At 39.1% G+C, this 14,049-nt stretch overlaps 1 protein-coding gene across 4 annotated transcripts in view; it reads left to right on the top strand.

The window, feature by feature from the left end:
• Positions 1 to 162: 162 nt before the first annotated feature.
• lrrc9 (leucine rich repeat containing 9) overlaps positions 163 to 14,049 on the top strand; it is a 31,410-nt gene continuing 17,523 nt past the window's right edge. For 2 of the 4 annotated variants that reach the window (XM_085390682.1, XM_085390680.1), the window contains exons 1-12: positions 163 to 413; positions 518 to 578; positions 675 to 893; positions 1,320 to 1,460; positions 2,195 to 2,258; positions 2,348 to 2,418; positions 4,544 to 4,726; positions 5,344 to 5,499; positions 5,595 to 5,812; positions 7,500 to 7,631; positions 7,740 to 7,913; positions 7,993 to 8,107. In XM_085390682.1, the coding sequence (XP_085246808.1) occupies positions 367 to 413; positions 518 to 578; positions 675 to 893; positions 1,320 to 1,460; positions 2,195 to 2,258; positions 2,348 to 2,418; positions 4,544 to 4,726; positions 5,344 to 5,499; positions 5,595 to 5,812; positions 7,500 to 7,631; positions 7,740 to 7,913; positions 7,993 to 8,107 (1,581 nt within the window). In that variant the 5' untranslated portion in view covers positions 163 to 366. Of the gene's footprint in view, positions 414 to 517; positions 579 to 674; positions 894 to 1,319; positions 1,461 to 2,194; positions 2,259 to 2,347; positions 2,419 to 4,543; positions 4,727 to 5,343; positions 5,500 to 5,594; positions 5,813 to 7,499; positions 7,632 to 7,739; positions 7,914 to 7,989; positions 8,108 to 14,049 lie in introns of all 4 variants that reach the window. The other 2 variants (XM_085390681.1, XM_085390678.1) reach the window with 1 other exon arrangement.

Here is a 14,049-nt window from a genome sequence, read left to right as displayed (position 1 = left end):
AAGTGGCAAAAATTCCTCATGTATCCCATGGTAATGTTTTAAAAGGAGAAATAGTTGTGTGCATTTTATGGTTTGATGTTTAAAAAAATGTCCCTTGCCATATGGCGCCCTCATGCGGCCGCTTTTAATATGAGCAGGACCTCAAAAAGTTGCAGTCTGTCTTAGCAACCAGACGCTCTTGCCTGGATACAGACTGATGGCTAACACTGGCTAAAGCAACCAGCGAGGTTTGCTGCTGTTCAGTTCTCCATGGAAAATAATTTTGATTTAGATGTACACTAAATTTAGCCGATTGATATTTAAACGGTCTCCTGTCGTACTTACTATTTACAAGCACAACGTTAGAAGCTAGCACAGCTAGCGCTGATGTGTGGTGACTTCGTACTCTTACTTGCTGACCTCAGTTATTACAGGTAGGTTTACCTGTACTAACTCTCTACTTTAACTTGTCCATTCGTTTTCTCTCAGTAAAAATAAGGCAGGATATTTTCAGCAACATATTTTTTATTAATTGCAGAGATATGTTGTCAAATGAGAAGCAAAAGAACCGCAGTGAAGAGGAAGTGATCAAAAAACTGGTAACTATCACATAAATATTCAGTTTTGAATACGTATAAAAAAATCAGTGCGGGTTTCTCCTATTTACTTCATTCTTTACTGTTTTTAATTAACAGTGCATGGCTAATGGAGTCCCCTATGAAAAAATTGCACAAGAGGGAAGCAACATCACATCACTGGAGATGTTCTTCTCTGGTTTCCCCCGCATGATTGGCCTTTCCTTCTTCCCAAGGCTGTCCCAGCTTACCATAATAGGCCAGAACATAGAGCACATTGATGGGCTTGAGTGCTGTCCTCTGCTTCAGGAGCTCTGGATAGTCCAGTGCCATCTGACGGTGTGTTCGCTATGCTAATAAATGCTGGTAACAACAACTGGTGATAGCTTGAATCATTCCTGTCCTTTAGATATTTTGCCATGTGGATGCAAGTGAAGATTCTTTAGTAATGGGTCTCTTTCACCTATAAAATATGAAATATTAGTTCACACCACCATTGAATCGTGTGTGTTAAGCATAATTATCCCCAGCTGACAAAGACACACGTGCAGGTGTTCCTGCAGGCAGGGTGATAACTGTGAATGAGCTGGATTGAAAAAGGAGGAGGTGCATGGATACACTGATTTTTTTTGTCCCAAAAAGTCTGAAAACCGTGAAAGAAATATGAACTATATGAGGACTGATATAAACAGGTGTCGCATGCACATTTAAGCATGTATGTTTTGTGCCACATGCATCAAACAATCTACTTTCTCTTTATTGCAGGAAATATCTGGACTACAGAACTGCCTGCAGCTGGAGAAACTGTACCTTTATGAGAACAAAATCAGTGAAATAAAGAATCTGGACTTGCAGGTCCACCTAGAGGTGCTGTGGATCAATAACAACTGCATAACTAAGATTAAGGTTAGAGTTGTATCTCCTTTGCTTTTCTGTGTTTGTAATGCAAGATTTTTAATTATTTAGCAGAACAAAACTGCTCTTTTACACATAGTACTGTGCAAAAGTTGTGGGCCACCACTCATTTCTTTATATTTTGCTAGGAAAATGGGAAATACAGCAGGTGCAGCAATTTATTGAAACATGCAAACATATATGATAATATATGTCAAAAACAGAGTTTGTAGAATTCTGAAAAGCTTGAAAGTCAATATTTGATATGACCATCTTAGCATGACAAGGTAGACCTTTACTGCATTGGCAATGTGTTTGGGATCATTGCTGGAAAATGAAGCAGTTGTCAATCAGATACTTTCCAGATGGTATTGAATGGTGGCTCAAAGGCTGATGGTACATTTCTGCCTAAATAATTCCATCAATTTCAGATGGTGTAGATAGTTTTTTAAGGTCTCCCTTTTTCCCTCCACTTGTCTGGTTTTCTCTTTTTTTGTAAAGAACCAATTTAAAAAGTGCTTAGAGACAACACTGGTTCATCCCATGAGGTAGGTGCTTTTTTCAAATACTTGAACGACTCATGGGTCAGTGATGAGTGGCTAAACAAACAAACATTGGTCTGAAAATGATCGGGTATAATGACTGGACTGAAAAATCGGCCAATTTCCAAAGTTAACTTTGAAAGACCTTCAGAAAGGCTTAACTTAGTCTCCACATGTGGTTGTTGTTGTTGTTTTCTCTTAAAGGGCTTGGACACACTTCTAGACCTTAAAGAACTAAACCTTGCTGACAACATTATTGAAAAGATCGGTATGTAATTTGTGTTCAGTTTGATGGAGATTCGGCGAGCTATGTGAAAAATAATGATGGCAATCAAATAATTGTTAACTTCTTCTAAGGGCACAGCCTTGATCCTAATGTCAACCTTCAGAAACTCAATCTGTCTGGAAACAAGATCAGCTCCTTTAAGGTAAGATTAAAAATGAAAACATGCTTTTGAAATACTTTCTCTAAAAACTTTTCTTACTTATTTTGTAAAATCTTATTAAAATCCTTGGTCTGACAAAAGGGCATTTCTAAATTCTTGGGAGAATGCCGGGGTCTCGGCTAGTTCACATTTTCAATCATTTCAACAACAGGCGTGCAACGCAAGACCTTTATTGAGGCATTGTGCGCCATAATTTCATTTTTCCCCCCCCATTCCTCATTCAATGATATACATTCATGAATGCATTTATTTAAATAATATATCTTAGGAGTATGCCTAAGAGTATTTTTTTTAATGTGCAGGTTTGTGTTAGTTACACATTTTAGGCATGCTTCAGCTGAGACGTGCTTTCACAGCACACGTGAATATTGTTTTTTCAAGGACATTTTGACAGGAAGCACAAAGGTTTTCGTATCTCTGTGACTGATTGGTTTAACACCTCAGATCTTGCTCCTGCAATCCACCTTTAGCCCTAAACCAGCTTATTATCTTATTCAAATCTGTAGCTTGACAAAGGGCATTCCTGAATTCTTGTGAAACGTTGAGGTCTGGGTCTTTTCGGATTTTCAATCATTACAACAATATGCTGGGCGATTGTGGCTCAAGAGTTGGGAGTTCGCCTTGTAATCGGAAGGTTGCCGGTTCGAGCCCCGGCTCGGACAGTCTCGGTCGTTGTGTCCTTGGGCAAGACACTTCACCCGTTCCCTACTGGTGGTGGTCAGAGGGCCCGGTGGCGCCAGTGTCCGGCAGCCTCGCCTCTGTCAGTGCGCCCCAGGGTGGCTGTGGCTACAATGTAGCTGCCATCACCAGTGTGTGAATGTGTGTGTGAATGGGTGGATGACTGGATATGTAAAGCGCTTTGGGGTCCTTAGGGACTAGTAAAGCGCTATATAAATATAGGCCATTTACCATGTCTCAATAAGACCTTCAATAAGGTATTAGGCAGTATAATTTTGATTTCTGCCATTATATGTTTAGTGATATACATTCCTAAAAGACTACATAGGTTTTCCTGTTTTGTTTTGTTTTTCAAATCGGCACTTTTATATTATACATTTAATGGTGTACCTGTTGGCTCATTCAGATGACTCTGATCATTGTTGTTCAAGGTCGTTTTGTCAAGAAACGCAGAAAAGTTTTTTTGTTTCCTTCTCTGATTGACGTAACACCTGAGATCTCCACCTTTTCCTCTGCACCCGGCTTGTTATAAAAAACACGATTATCACCATTCACTCTAAAGACCCCACCGTAACTACAGGATCAAGAAAAAAATCTCGCCACCATGTCAATACAATGTGACATCTTTTTTTTTTTTAGCTCTTCTTAAGTGTAGGTAATGTAGAAAAGAATAGAAGTGCTATCGTCAAGATGATGTGTTGAAACATCCATTTCAGTATGCAGCGATCATGATAGTTTCTTTATAATTACTAATATTGCAGTGACTTCTGGAAATGTAATTTATCTTATAGTGGGGGGGAAATATATGCAGTGTCATTGTTTTTGTTTAAAATACTTTAAATTTTCTGTTTCTGTTGAGAACAAAAAAAAAAGTGTCCTTTAGGGTAAACGTACTTAGGATATGCAGAAACTTTGCTGTCCTAGTAAGTAAATAATATTTATTTAGAAATCACATGTAAACATAGCTTTCATTGACCAGGTTTTGTACAAATGAGTAATCCTATATACATGCATCCACATGTAATTACAAACATCAAATAAAAAAGTAAAAATTGAAGACAGAGTACAGATCAAAGGGCTAACAACAAATGTGCAGACACATAACGACAACAAGCAGAGGGGAGCTTAGTGGACGGGAAAGGTCAGAGAATAAGGTGGTTTTGAGCCTAGACTTAAAAGCAGAGATGGGGGGGGGGTCTTTTTATGTCATGCAGTAATTGATTTCACAAACGTGGAGCAGCGGCTGCAAAGGCTCTGTCACCTTTTTGTTTGAAACATGACCTTGGGATGTGTAAGAGATCTCTGCCAGTAGGATCGGAGAGATCTGGGAGCTGGATGTGAACAAATGGGATTGTTGATGTAAGCTGAGGCCTGCCCATTATAAGAGCCTTAAAATTGACCTTGAGTCTTGAATCTTTTCCTGTAACAGGAGTTGAGCCAGCTTGCCCGACTGCCCCGTCTGAGTGAGTTAGCATTGAAAGACCCCACGTCAACCCCAAACCCGGTGTGTCTCCTTTGTAACTATGACACGCACATTCTTTACCACGTGCCAAGCCTCCAGCGACTCGACATCTACGACGTCTCCAGCAAGCAAATCAAGGAAGCAGCTGAGGTACTGATAAGATCCAAGCTTTTTTTTTATGCTGCTTTGGGTTTAAATTGTTTGAAATAAATTTGTAAAATTACAGAAAAAGTTTGGTATAAAATAAAATAAAAAATTGTTAATTGACAGAATGTTTTTTTTTTCCTTTGTCTGTGAATAAATACCTAAATATTAGTAATATATTTTAAAAAACGCCTAAATTTCTATAGTGGTAAAAAACAGGAGCTTTCTGTTTTTTGTGTATTATTTATTTGATTTGGTGTTTATCTGTATTAAAAGCTCCAAAACTTTTAAAAATACAGATAAAATTCTAAAATGTATGTCCTTCACATTTCCAGAGCCATTCAGTGGGCAAGTTTGTAGTCTTTGGTGGGCTGATTCTGGCCCCTGTGCCTTATGTTTGACACCCCTGCCTTATGGTATTTCTTCTAGGTTTCTATAAAAATAAGCTATATGTTTTTAGTGGATGTATTTTGTTTTCTTGTTTTTCTTTTTTTTTTCTTTCTTTAATCTGCCACATTTGATATTTTTGTTTTTTACAAAGATATTTAACAGTTATATTTGATGCATCTGTTATTTTGTTTTAGCCTGAAATAAGAGGGTTTTTTTTTTCATTTTTCTTTTAGTCTGCAGTGATGAAAAAAATGATGTACTACAATATGCGTGTACGCACAGCTCAGAGGAAACTAGCAGAGACCCGGCTCAGTCTGATAGAGAGGAAGAAAACTCTATCGCAGTCACCTGAAGAATGCATCAAGACTCTCACTCGTGCCCTTAAATTTGTATGTACTCTCCATAAAATGTCTTTTTGTAGCAGCTCTAAAAAGCTTCAGGTGTTTGTGTGCACAGAACGATTATAATTTGGATGCATTTCTAGCTCGAACGTGAGCTCTCCGTGGGGCCAGTTGTTTGCAAGAAACCTACCTGCCTGTCAGAAAGCGTAGAAGAAGGGCCACCACACCTGGATGAAGGCTTAACAGAAAGAAATGAATCAATCAGTGGCATAAGTCAGGATCCAGCCACGGAGCACAAAGTACACGCTAAGATTGAAGCGCTGAGGAAACGACTCAAACTATGGACCAGGAGGCTAGATGAGTGAGTTTGCATTTTTGATGAGATACAGAGACAGTGTACAGGGAGTGCAGAATTATTAGGCAAGTTGTGTTTTTGAGGAATAATGTTATTATTGAACAACAACCATGTTCTCAATGAACCCAAAAAACTCATTAATATCAAAGCTGAATGTTTCTGGAAGTAGTTTTTAGTTTGCTTTTAGTTTTAGCTATTTTAGGGGGATATCTGTGTGTGCAGGTGACTATTACTGTGCATAATTATTAGGCAACTTAACAAAAAACAAATATATACCCATTTCAATGATTTAATTTTACCAGTGACACCAATATAACATCTCCACATTCACAAATAGACATTTCTGACATTCAAAAACAAAACAAAAACAAATCAGCGACCAATATAGCCACCTTTCTTTGCAAGGACACTCAAAAGCCTGCCATCCATGGATTCTGTCAGTGTTTTGATCTGTTCACCATCAACATTGCGTGCAGCAGCAACCACAGCCTCCCAGACACTGTTCAGAGAGGTGTACTGTTTTCCCTCCTTGTAAATCTCACATTTGATGATGGACCACAGGTTCTCAATGGGGTTCAGATCAGGTGAACAAGGTGGCCATGTCATTAGTTTTTCTTCTTTTATACCCTTTCTTGCCAGCCACGCTGTGGAGTACTTGGACGCGTGTGATGGAGCATTGTCCTGCATGAAAATCATGTTTTTCTTGAAGGATGCAGACTTCTTCCTGTACCACTGCTTGAAGAAGGTGTCTTCCAGAAACTGGCAGTAGGACTGGGAGTTGAGCTTGACTCCATCCTCAACCCGAAAAGGCCCCACAAGCTCATCTTTGATGATACCAGCCCAAACCAGTACTCCACCTCCACCTTGCTGGCGTCTGAGTCGGACTGGAGCTCTCTGCCCTTTACCAATCCAGCCACGGGCCCATCCATCTGGCCCATCAAGACTCACTCTCATTTCATCAGTCCATAAAACCTTAGAAAAATCAGTCGTGAGATATTTCTTGGCCCAGTCTTGACGTTTCAGCTTGTGTGTCTTGTTCAGTGGTGGTCGTCTTTCAGCCTTTCTTACCTTGGCCATGTCTCTGAGTATTGCACACCTTGTGCTTTTGGGCACTCCAGTGATGTTGCAGCTCTGAAATATGGCCAAACTGGTGGCAAGTGGCATCTTGGCAGCTGCACGCTTGACTTTTCTCAGTTCATGGGCAGTTATTTTGCGCCTTGGTTTTTCCACACGCTTCTTGCAACCCTGTTGACTATTTTGAATGAAACGCTTGATTGTTCGATGATCACGCTTCAGAAGCTTTGCAATTTTGAGACTGCTGCATCCCTCTGCAAGATATCTCACTATTTTTGACTTTTCTGAGCCTGTCAAGTCCTTCTTTTGACCCATTTTGCCTAAGGAAAGGACGTTGCCTAATAATTATGCACACCTGATATAGGGTGTTGATGTCATTAGACCACACCCCTTCTCATTACAGAGATGCACATCACCTAATATGCTTAATTGGTAGTAGGCTTTCGAGCCTATACAGCTTGGAGTAAGACAACATGCATGAAGAGGATGATGTGGACAAAATACTAATTTGCCTAATAATTCTGCACTCCCTGTATGTAAATTGATCTCTTAGGGGACAGCACAGAGCTAAACTGAAACTTTTAATCTGAAAAATTGATGTTCCTAATCTTATATTCAGGATTCACATCTGGTACGAGCGTGATTTGGCCCGAGCCACAAATAGGATGGAGTATACGGTGCAGTTTCTACTGATGGAGCTAGAAAGTGTTGGAAATATCCGTTTGGAGGAGGGCTGCTCCACAGATCCTTGGTACTTTTACTGTTCAGTATCATCCACTGTAACTGTAACCACTATGCAATTCACAGTAACAAATGGGAAATATACTCTCCTTCTTTTCTCTTTTGCTCTGACCGACAGGTTTACTTCTTGTTGTGACCTCCTACTTTCCCGCTTCTCTCCATCAGACTACAAAACGTATGGCATCACTGATATTAGGGTGAATAGAGTTATCCGCATCCACAATAGTGCACTGAGACTTTGCTTTGAGGACAAGATTCACCGTTTGCTAGCCAGCGAAGATTTATCTTCCCAGTAAGGCACGAAACAGATGATGAGCAGATTTTAACGACTATGTTAAGCTTCATACTGTAACTCTATTCTTTCTAAGCAGGAATTACAGACGTCAGCTGGAGTATTTATTCTACATAGTTGACCCTGAAAAATGTGAGAAGGATGAAACTTTGCAGATTCTCCAGGAAGGCTTCAAAACAACAGAGCAGCAGAAGGTATGTGTGCTACCAGAAAGGATGCACAAGCTCCTATCACACACATTTATTCTACTAACAATTAGGGGAGTAATTGAAGCTAATTAGCCACACATTAGACAGTTTATCACTCAACACCTGCACACTTGTACACAGTGCAGTAAACGATATGTGCAAAAAGAAATTATCACGCTCATTTATGGAGCAGATTGCAATGAATACTAAAATGAGGGAAATTTATATTTGTGTGAAACTTTATGTGTGCCTGATTTGTGTCTGTATGGAGAGGTAACCACATTAGGGTTTGTTAAGGTTCAAATATTGGGGATGGAGACAAGAGAAAAAACCACAATAACAACACTGGTCCGGCCGGGTTGAGTCAAACGATGATTTAATGATCACACACGTGGGAGATGGACACTGATGCAGACAGCCTCAAAATCTCAAAATGGTGGAGCATTGCTCAAACTTTTATAGCCTCTGGTGCCTCCACCTTATCATAAAAAGCCTAAACATTCACATGCTCTCTCTCACACAGCGCCTGAGCTACGACCTTGGCTCCCTGTTTATCTGCTCCTGCTGAAATGGGGCAGAAAACTCCAGCACACTCTGTTCTCTTCTACTCAGACAAATTAGACAATAACCTTCTGCGAACAGTATTTCTTATAACTCAGCAATATAATGCATCATAAAACAATATCATTCATTCACAACAAGTCAGCAGTTTAATGTAATGCAAATCAGTTTAACTAATGCAATAGTTATCAGCTTCTTCTAATTCAGGAGAATAATGCAAACTAAAACTACATAATAATTCACAATCTTTAATTAGGGGTATAACATGGCATAAAATAATATCATAATTTTACAATTCCCCCTGATGAGGTCATTAGAATAATGACCTCACAAACACCCTGTAGCCCAGTGTGGCCGGGTTCATCTCTTCTCACTCCTGAGGTCCTTTGTCCCCCTGAGGGGCGAACCATATGTGGGATGACCTCTGTGTTTGCGCAATTCAGATGCAAGAAAAACTAGGATTCCAACAGTAGCAGGTCCAGATGACACTCTCCTTGTCTCCCACTGCTTTCAGCCTTTATCCTATTGCTGCAGCTACCAGTGTCGTCCAGTTGGGTGATCCTCTGCTCTTAATTCTTCAACCTTAGGGGTTAGACAACCCTTCAGTCGTAACACAGATCAGGGGATTATTCTGCCCCGATTTCAAACAACGATCTGTGTATTCTCCAGAAAAAGGAACAGGAAGGTGTCCCCTTTTTGCCCAAAAGCCTCTCGAACTTCGTTGGTCTGGTGTTCCCGGATTTCCGCCAACCCCTTCATGGTTATTGCTGTGTTTATGGGATCCATCCTTTTGTGGTGACTAGCTGGAGCCCAAACGCCATGACCCTTGGACCCAGTTGATGTCTCGGCAGTCACTGTGTCTGACTCTGCTACGGAGGGTCCTCGCATCTCTGTGACCTCGTCTGGTGTCTGTTCCTTTCTCTGTAAGAGACAGAAAACCAAAACACCTCTCTTCCTAACCCTAATAATCTAATGTTGTTATCTACTGACCTTCTAGTGATTCAGAATTGGTCTAAACATTCAGAATGTCCCAGGGACTTATTCTAATCATATCTTATGTGTGTGTAAGCATGTTTGCATTTAGCCCTCTGCACTCAAAGTCAATACCTACAATATATCAGTCCGGACAGTCACGCCGAACGAAGCTTCTGACCTTCAAAAGGCCGAGTGCCAACTCGTTATAAGCACATTTGCAAGGTGTGTCTGAAAATTATTGAAACCCCTCTTTTTAACAAAAGACAAAAAATTAACAAATCTTCTAAACGCTATTCAGTTCATTTCAATGAGTAATGATTAAACATGAAAGTGATAGTTTATGCTTTTTCACTGATTCTCTAAAAGGTCCGTCTTCTCGGACCGCTATTAGCTTAAGCTTTACCATTCCTAAATTATTAAAGACACAAATGAAGTTATAAAATGTTCAAATAATCCTGGTTTGATGTTAAAGCTCAACCTTCCCCCCCTTTTTTGACACATTCCAATGTGTCAAATCAACGGAGCTAGAACATTCAAAAAAAAAAAAAAAAAAGTTAGGCAGCTACAAAGTTTCCCAGACTCTCAAGGTGATCCGCGTGTAACGTTCTGACTCAGGTATTTAATATTTTAATAAATCTCGTTTAATTAACTGCCACTATTTAAACTAACCTTAAAGACATAATTTAAGAAAAGATCACAAAGAATAACATGATATCAGTGTTTTGTAAGCGCGTGCGGCCCTCCATGCTCGAAGCCTTTCCCCTCAATAGATCAGTCAGACATTCGCGCTGACTGTAGCTTTTAACCCTTATTAACTTGAGCACAACTCTACAATGAGCAACAAGTTGCAATATGTATAAAAATGATCATGGTTACACCTGCAATGAAAAATTATATCATTATCCTAACACCTGTAAATGGAAGATTCATCAGAAGTTATAACAATCACAGGAACACAGATGTTAGTATAAGGTCAAAAGCTTCAATAAATGATCATCGATGCAATGCTTGTTGCATGATTCTCATACAATAATAATGCTAACATTGAAAATAACAGTAAAACACCCCCTTTTGTCCCGTTTCACTTGACACCTAAACGTTTATAAATGCCTCTTTAATTCTTGATTTTATTTCCCCCTTTTCTCCCCTTACTGACCACAGCAGGGGGATCTTAGTTTTGAATCAGCCATGAATCCAGCTCACCTGATTCATCAGTGAGCTCCACCATCACTGGCGTCTGACAGGGTGGTGCTGCATACTCTTCCTTTAATGTCACTATTTTCAACCTGTTAATTAGAGTGTTTAAACCTGAAGTCGACTACGTCCACAACAAGTCAATACAGCTGTAAATGTGGCCAATTATCAATCTATTACCAATCAATAACAACAGATAACTTCTATTTTATGCATGCTTTTAATCAACCACTCACCCAGAGGATCTCCAATCCCAGCAAGTTCCTTCTCCTCCTTTAATGAGTCTGTCCTCCTTCCATGCCCTGGTAACCGGTCCATCCAGAGCCATATGATCTCAAATATACATACAACAAGCCAAACCACACCTTGGTCACACCAACCCCTTCCCACCCCCAAGATGTCCAATGCCATCCTAGTATGGACTGTCAAAAGTGGCTTTAACGCTGACTGTCCTGACAATCCATCTCATACTTTTCCTGGTCAGATTTGCCAATCTCTGCACCAGGGTTTTAAACGTTTCGCCATTTTCATTAGGTTTTATTTTTTATTTAGTTTCGACTCCAGATTTTCAATTTTTTGCCAGTTGTAATTAGTTTTTACCAATTGTTTGCTAGTTTAGTCTAGTTTTTATTTTCTGAAAATCCTTAGTTTCAATTTAGTTTTATTTGTGTTTTGCAAAAGTTAAGTGTAACAAAATCTCAGTTCCATCATATCAATCATGCTCTTCTGGTTATCCTTGGGTGTTGAGACTAATAACTATTAACTCTTGCCGCACCGAGTGGTCCTAATTTTGGTTCAAGTGAATTGATAACCTTTTGAAGGCGATTGTTTCACACCTTTATTTAGATGTCCCAGTCCTGTTATCTCGGGATACATCACGCTGCCTTATCTGGGGTTAGCTGTTTTCTTGGGATGCGAGTTAAGTGGGTGAGCTCTAAAAAGAGGGGGAGTGTGCTCCCCCTGATGAGGTCTTCTAGGTAAGCTAGGTTAACCTTCTTGTGTGAGCTTTTCAAGTGCACTTTTAAGGTTTGTGGGATTTTTTGTTTTATAAATGTCCCTCAAGACCCCCTGATGACCCAGTATTTCATTTTTGCGCACTGTAGTACACATTTAGTTTTTTGCTTGTAGCTCTCATACTCTACTTGCCACTCCTCTAAGTCCTGATGTTTCTTAGAGAGGACAACAGAACCTTTAAAATTATATCCCATGTGTGGGGGTGTGGCCTTGCCAATTGTTTTTCCCACCTTTTCAAAATGGCTGGCGTGCCCACAAGCACATTTTATGGAAGAAAGAAAGGTAAGCTTGATATTTACAATTAAAATGTTTTGTTAAACTCAGATTTTTATTTTATTCAAAAATAAACATCTAGTAAATAATTTCAGGGGTCTTTAAGAATTAGGCTCATTTACTTTCACAGGGAACATGACTAATTTATTAATGTGTGCTCTACACATTGGGACTTTATATTTATATTTATTTCACTTTTTCCTAATACCCAACTTTTGACAAAGGCGGAGAGAATTCTTAACACAATTATTAAGGGAGATTCAAACATAGATTTTTCAAAATATGAGAGGGTCAGGACCCACTAAAAGCCACAGAGAAGATTATCGAGATGCAGTGGCAGATGTAATAGAGAAAGACACAGGGCCACCTGAAATCTGTCGTCCCATCTGGTGCAAAACCAACATGTAGTAGAATCTGGAATTTTGATTTTGAGTTAAAAATAAAATATGGGTAAAATGCAGAAATGTTTTCCAGTAAAGTAAAAAAATAAGAGTCGCAATTATAGTTGAATCCATAACACCTAATTGTTTCTACGAGATCACGTCGTTGCTGAAAGTTATCAGTGATCTCAATGTGTGAAAGGAACTCACAGTATCTGGAGTTTAAGCTCCTCTTGGCTGAGAAACCTGGGACAAACATGTGAACAAGACCTGAATAATACCAGTAATGAAGACTTCTCTCCAAAGATCAATAAAAGGAAGCCCCAATCTGATGAGAGTCTAGCAAAATATGGTTCACTCCACTTGCCTGAAATGGTTAGCAGTCCAAGGCATTTCAGTTGTAGAATGATTGGGTACAACAATGAAACAGATGTGAGATGAGGGAAGTGCCAAATGTTCCTTTGTGTCTCCAAATAAAATCAGTACTTCCTCAGATATCCTAAATAAATTGACTTTTGTGAAATAGAAAGTTCAGTGCCATCACTTATTCCTAAACCAATAGTTTACAGCTAGTGAAGTGTCAGTGACTTCTGGGTTGGTCCCTGATCTTCATCTTATGAGATTGTTATTTTAATAACACTTGATTCATTTAAAAGAAAAAAGAAAAAAAGAAAAAAGAAAAAACGAAAATATTTTCTCCCTGTTTTTTCTTATTCTCTGGGTCTCAGGAGGACATTACGTCCCTCTCCACTACAAGACTCTTGTTATGTCTACAAAACAGTCATATTAAAATCATCCTCAATTCTATTCTGGCGCTGTCTCCCAACTTTTCCTGACCTGATTCTGCGCGTGAACGGAGCAGCAACACAGACGACTCGACTAACGTACTACCTTAATTTCACTATAGCAGGGCACGCACACATCAATGCAACCAAACACATTTTGCTATAAATCTAGTTAATTTTAGTTAGTTTTGTGAACATTCAGTACAGTTTTAGTTAGTATTTCTTTTTTTTTGATTTTATTACCGTTAACGCAAATTTTTCCACTTCTACTTTTCGTTATTTCATTTGTTGTCTTTAATAATAATAATCTCCTCTGCACCCTTGAATAAACACCATTAACATGATCAACCTTTTGCTGCTTGTTATTTCACCATCTTATTGAATCAAATACTTCATACTTATGTGGTTTACGACATTATATTTATCTAAATCTCCACTTTGTGTCTAAATGTTTGAAGAATTTTTGAGGGTCAAATTTTGAGAATTTGACCATAGTGAAAGTTATGGCGTTATCACCCCCTTTGGGGATTACCTTTTTCCAGTTTTGATGATGTTCCTCCCCGTTCTTTATTTTTGCAAGTACCCCTCTTCGGTGGCGAGAAACTGTTGGTGTGATCAAGCGGGTGCTGTAAAAACAAAAGCTCAGGACAGAACAGTCACCAGTCATGTACTTCATTCAAAATTAACAAATATCAAGCTTCATATTGATCCTCTGAGTGTAATGGTACATTTTAATTTGCACTTCTAAAAACAATATTTTCTTTAT

This window comes from Rhamphochromis longiceps, linkage group LG19 (assembly GCF_057381845.1).
Source record: "Rhamphochromis longiceps isolate RC_006_pf linkage group LG19, R_longiceps_female_GT1.1, whole genome shotgun sequence".
NCBI classification, from domain to species: Eukaryota; Metazoa; Chordata; class Actinopteri; order Cichliformes; family Cichlidae; genus Rhamphochromis; species Rhamphochromis longiceps.
The sequence above is the reverse complement of the archived record's forward strand: the minus strand, read 5'-3'. Positions and strand labels throughout refer to the sequence as shown.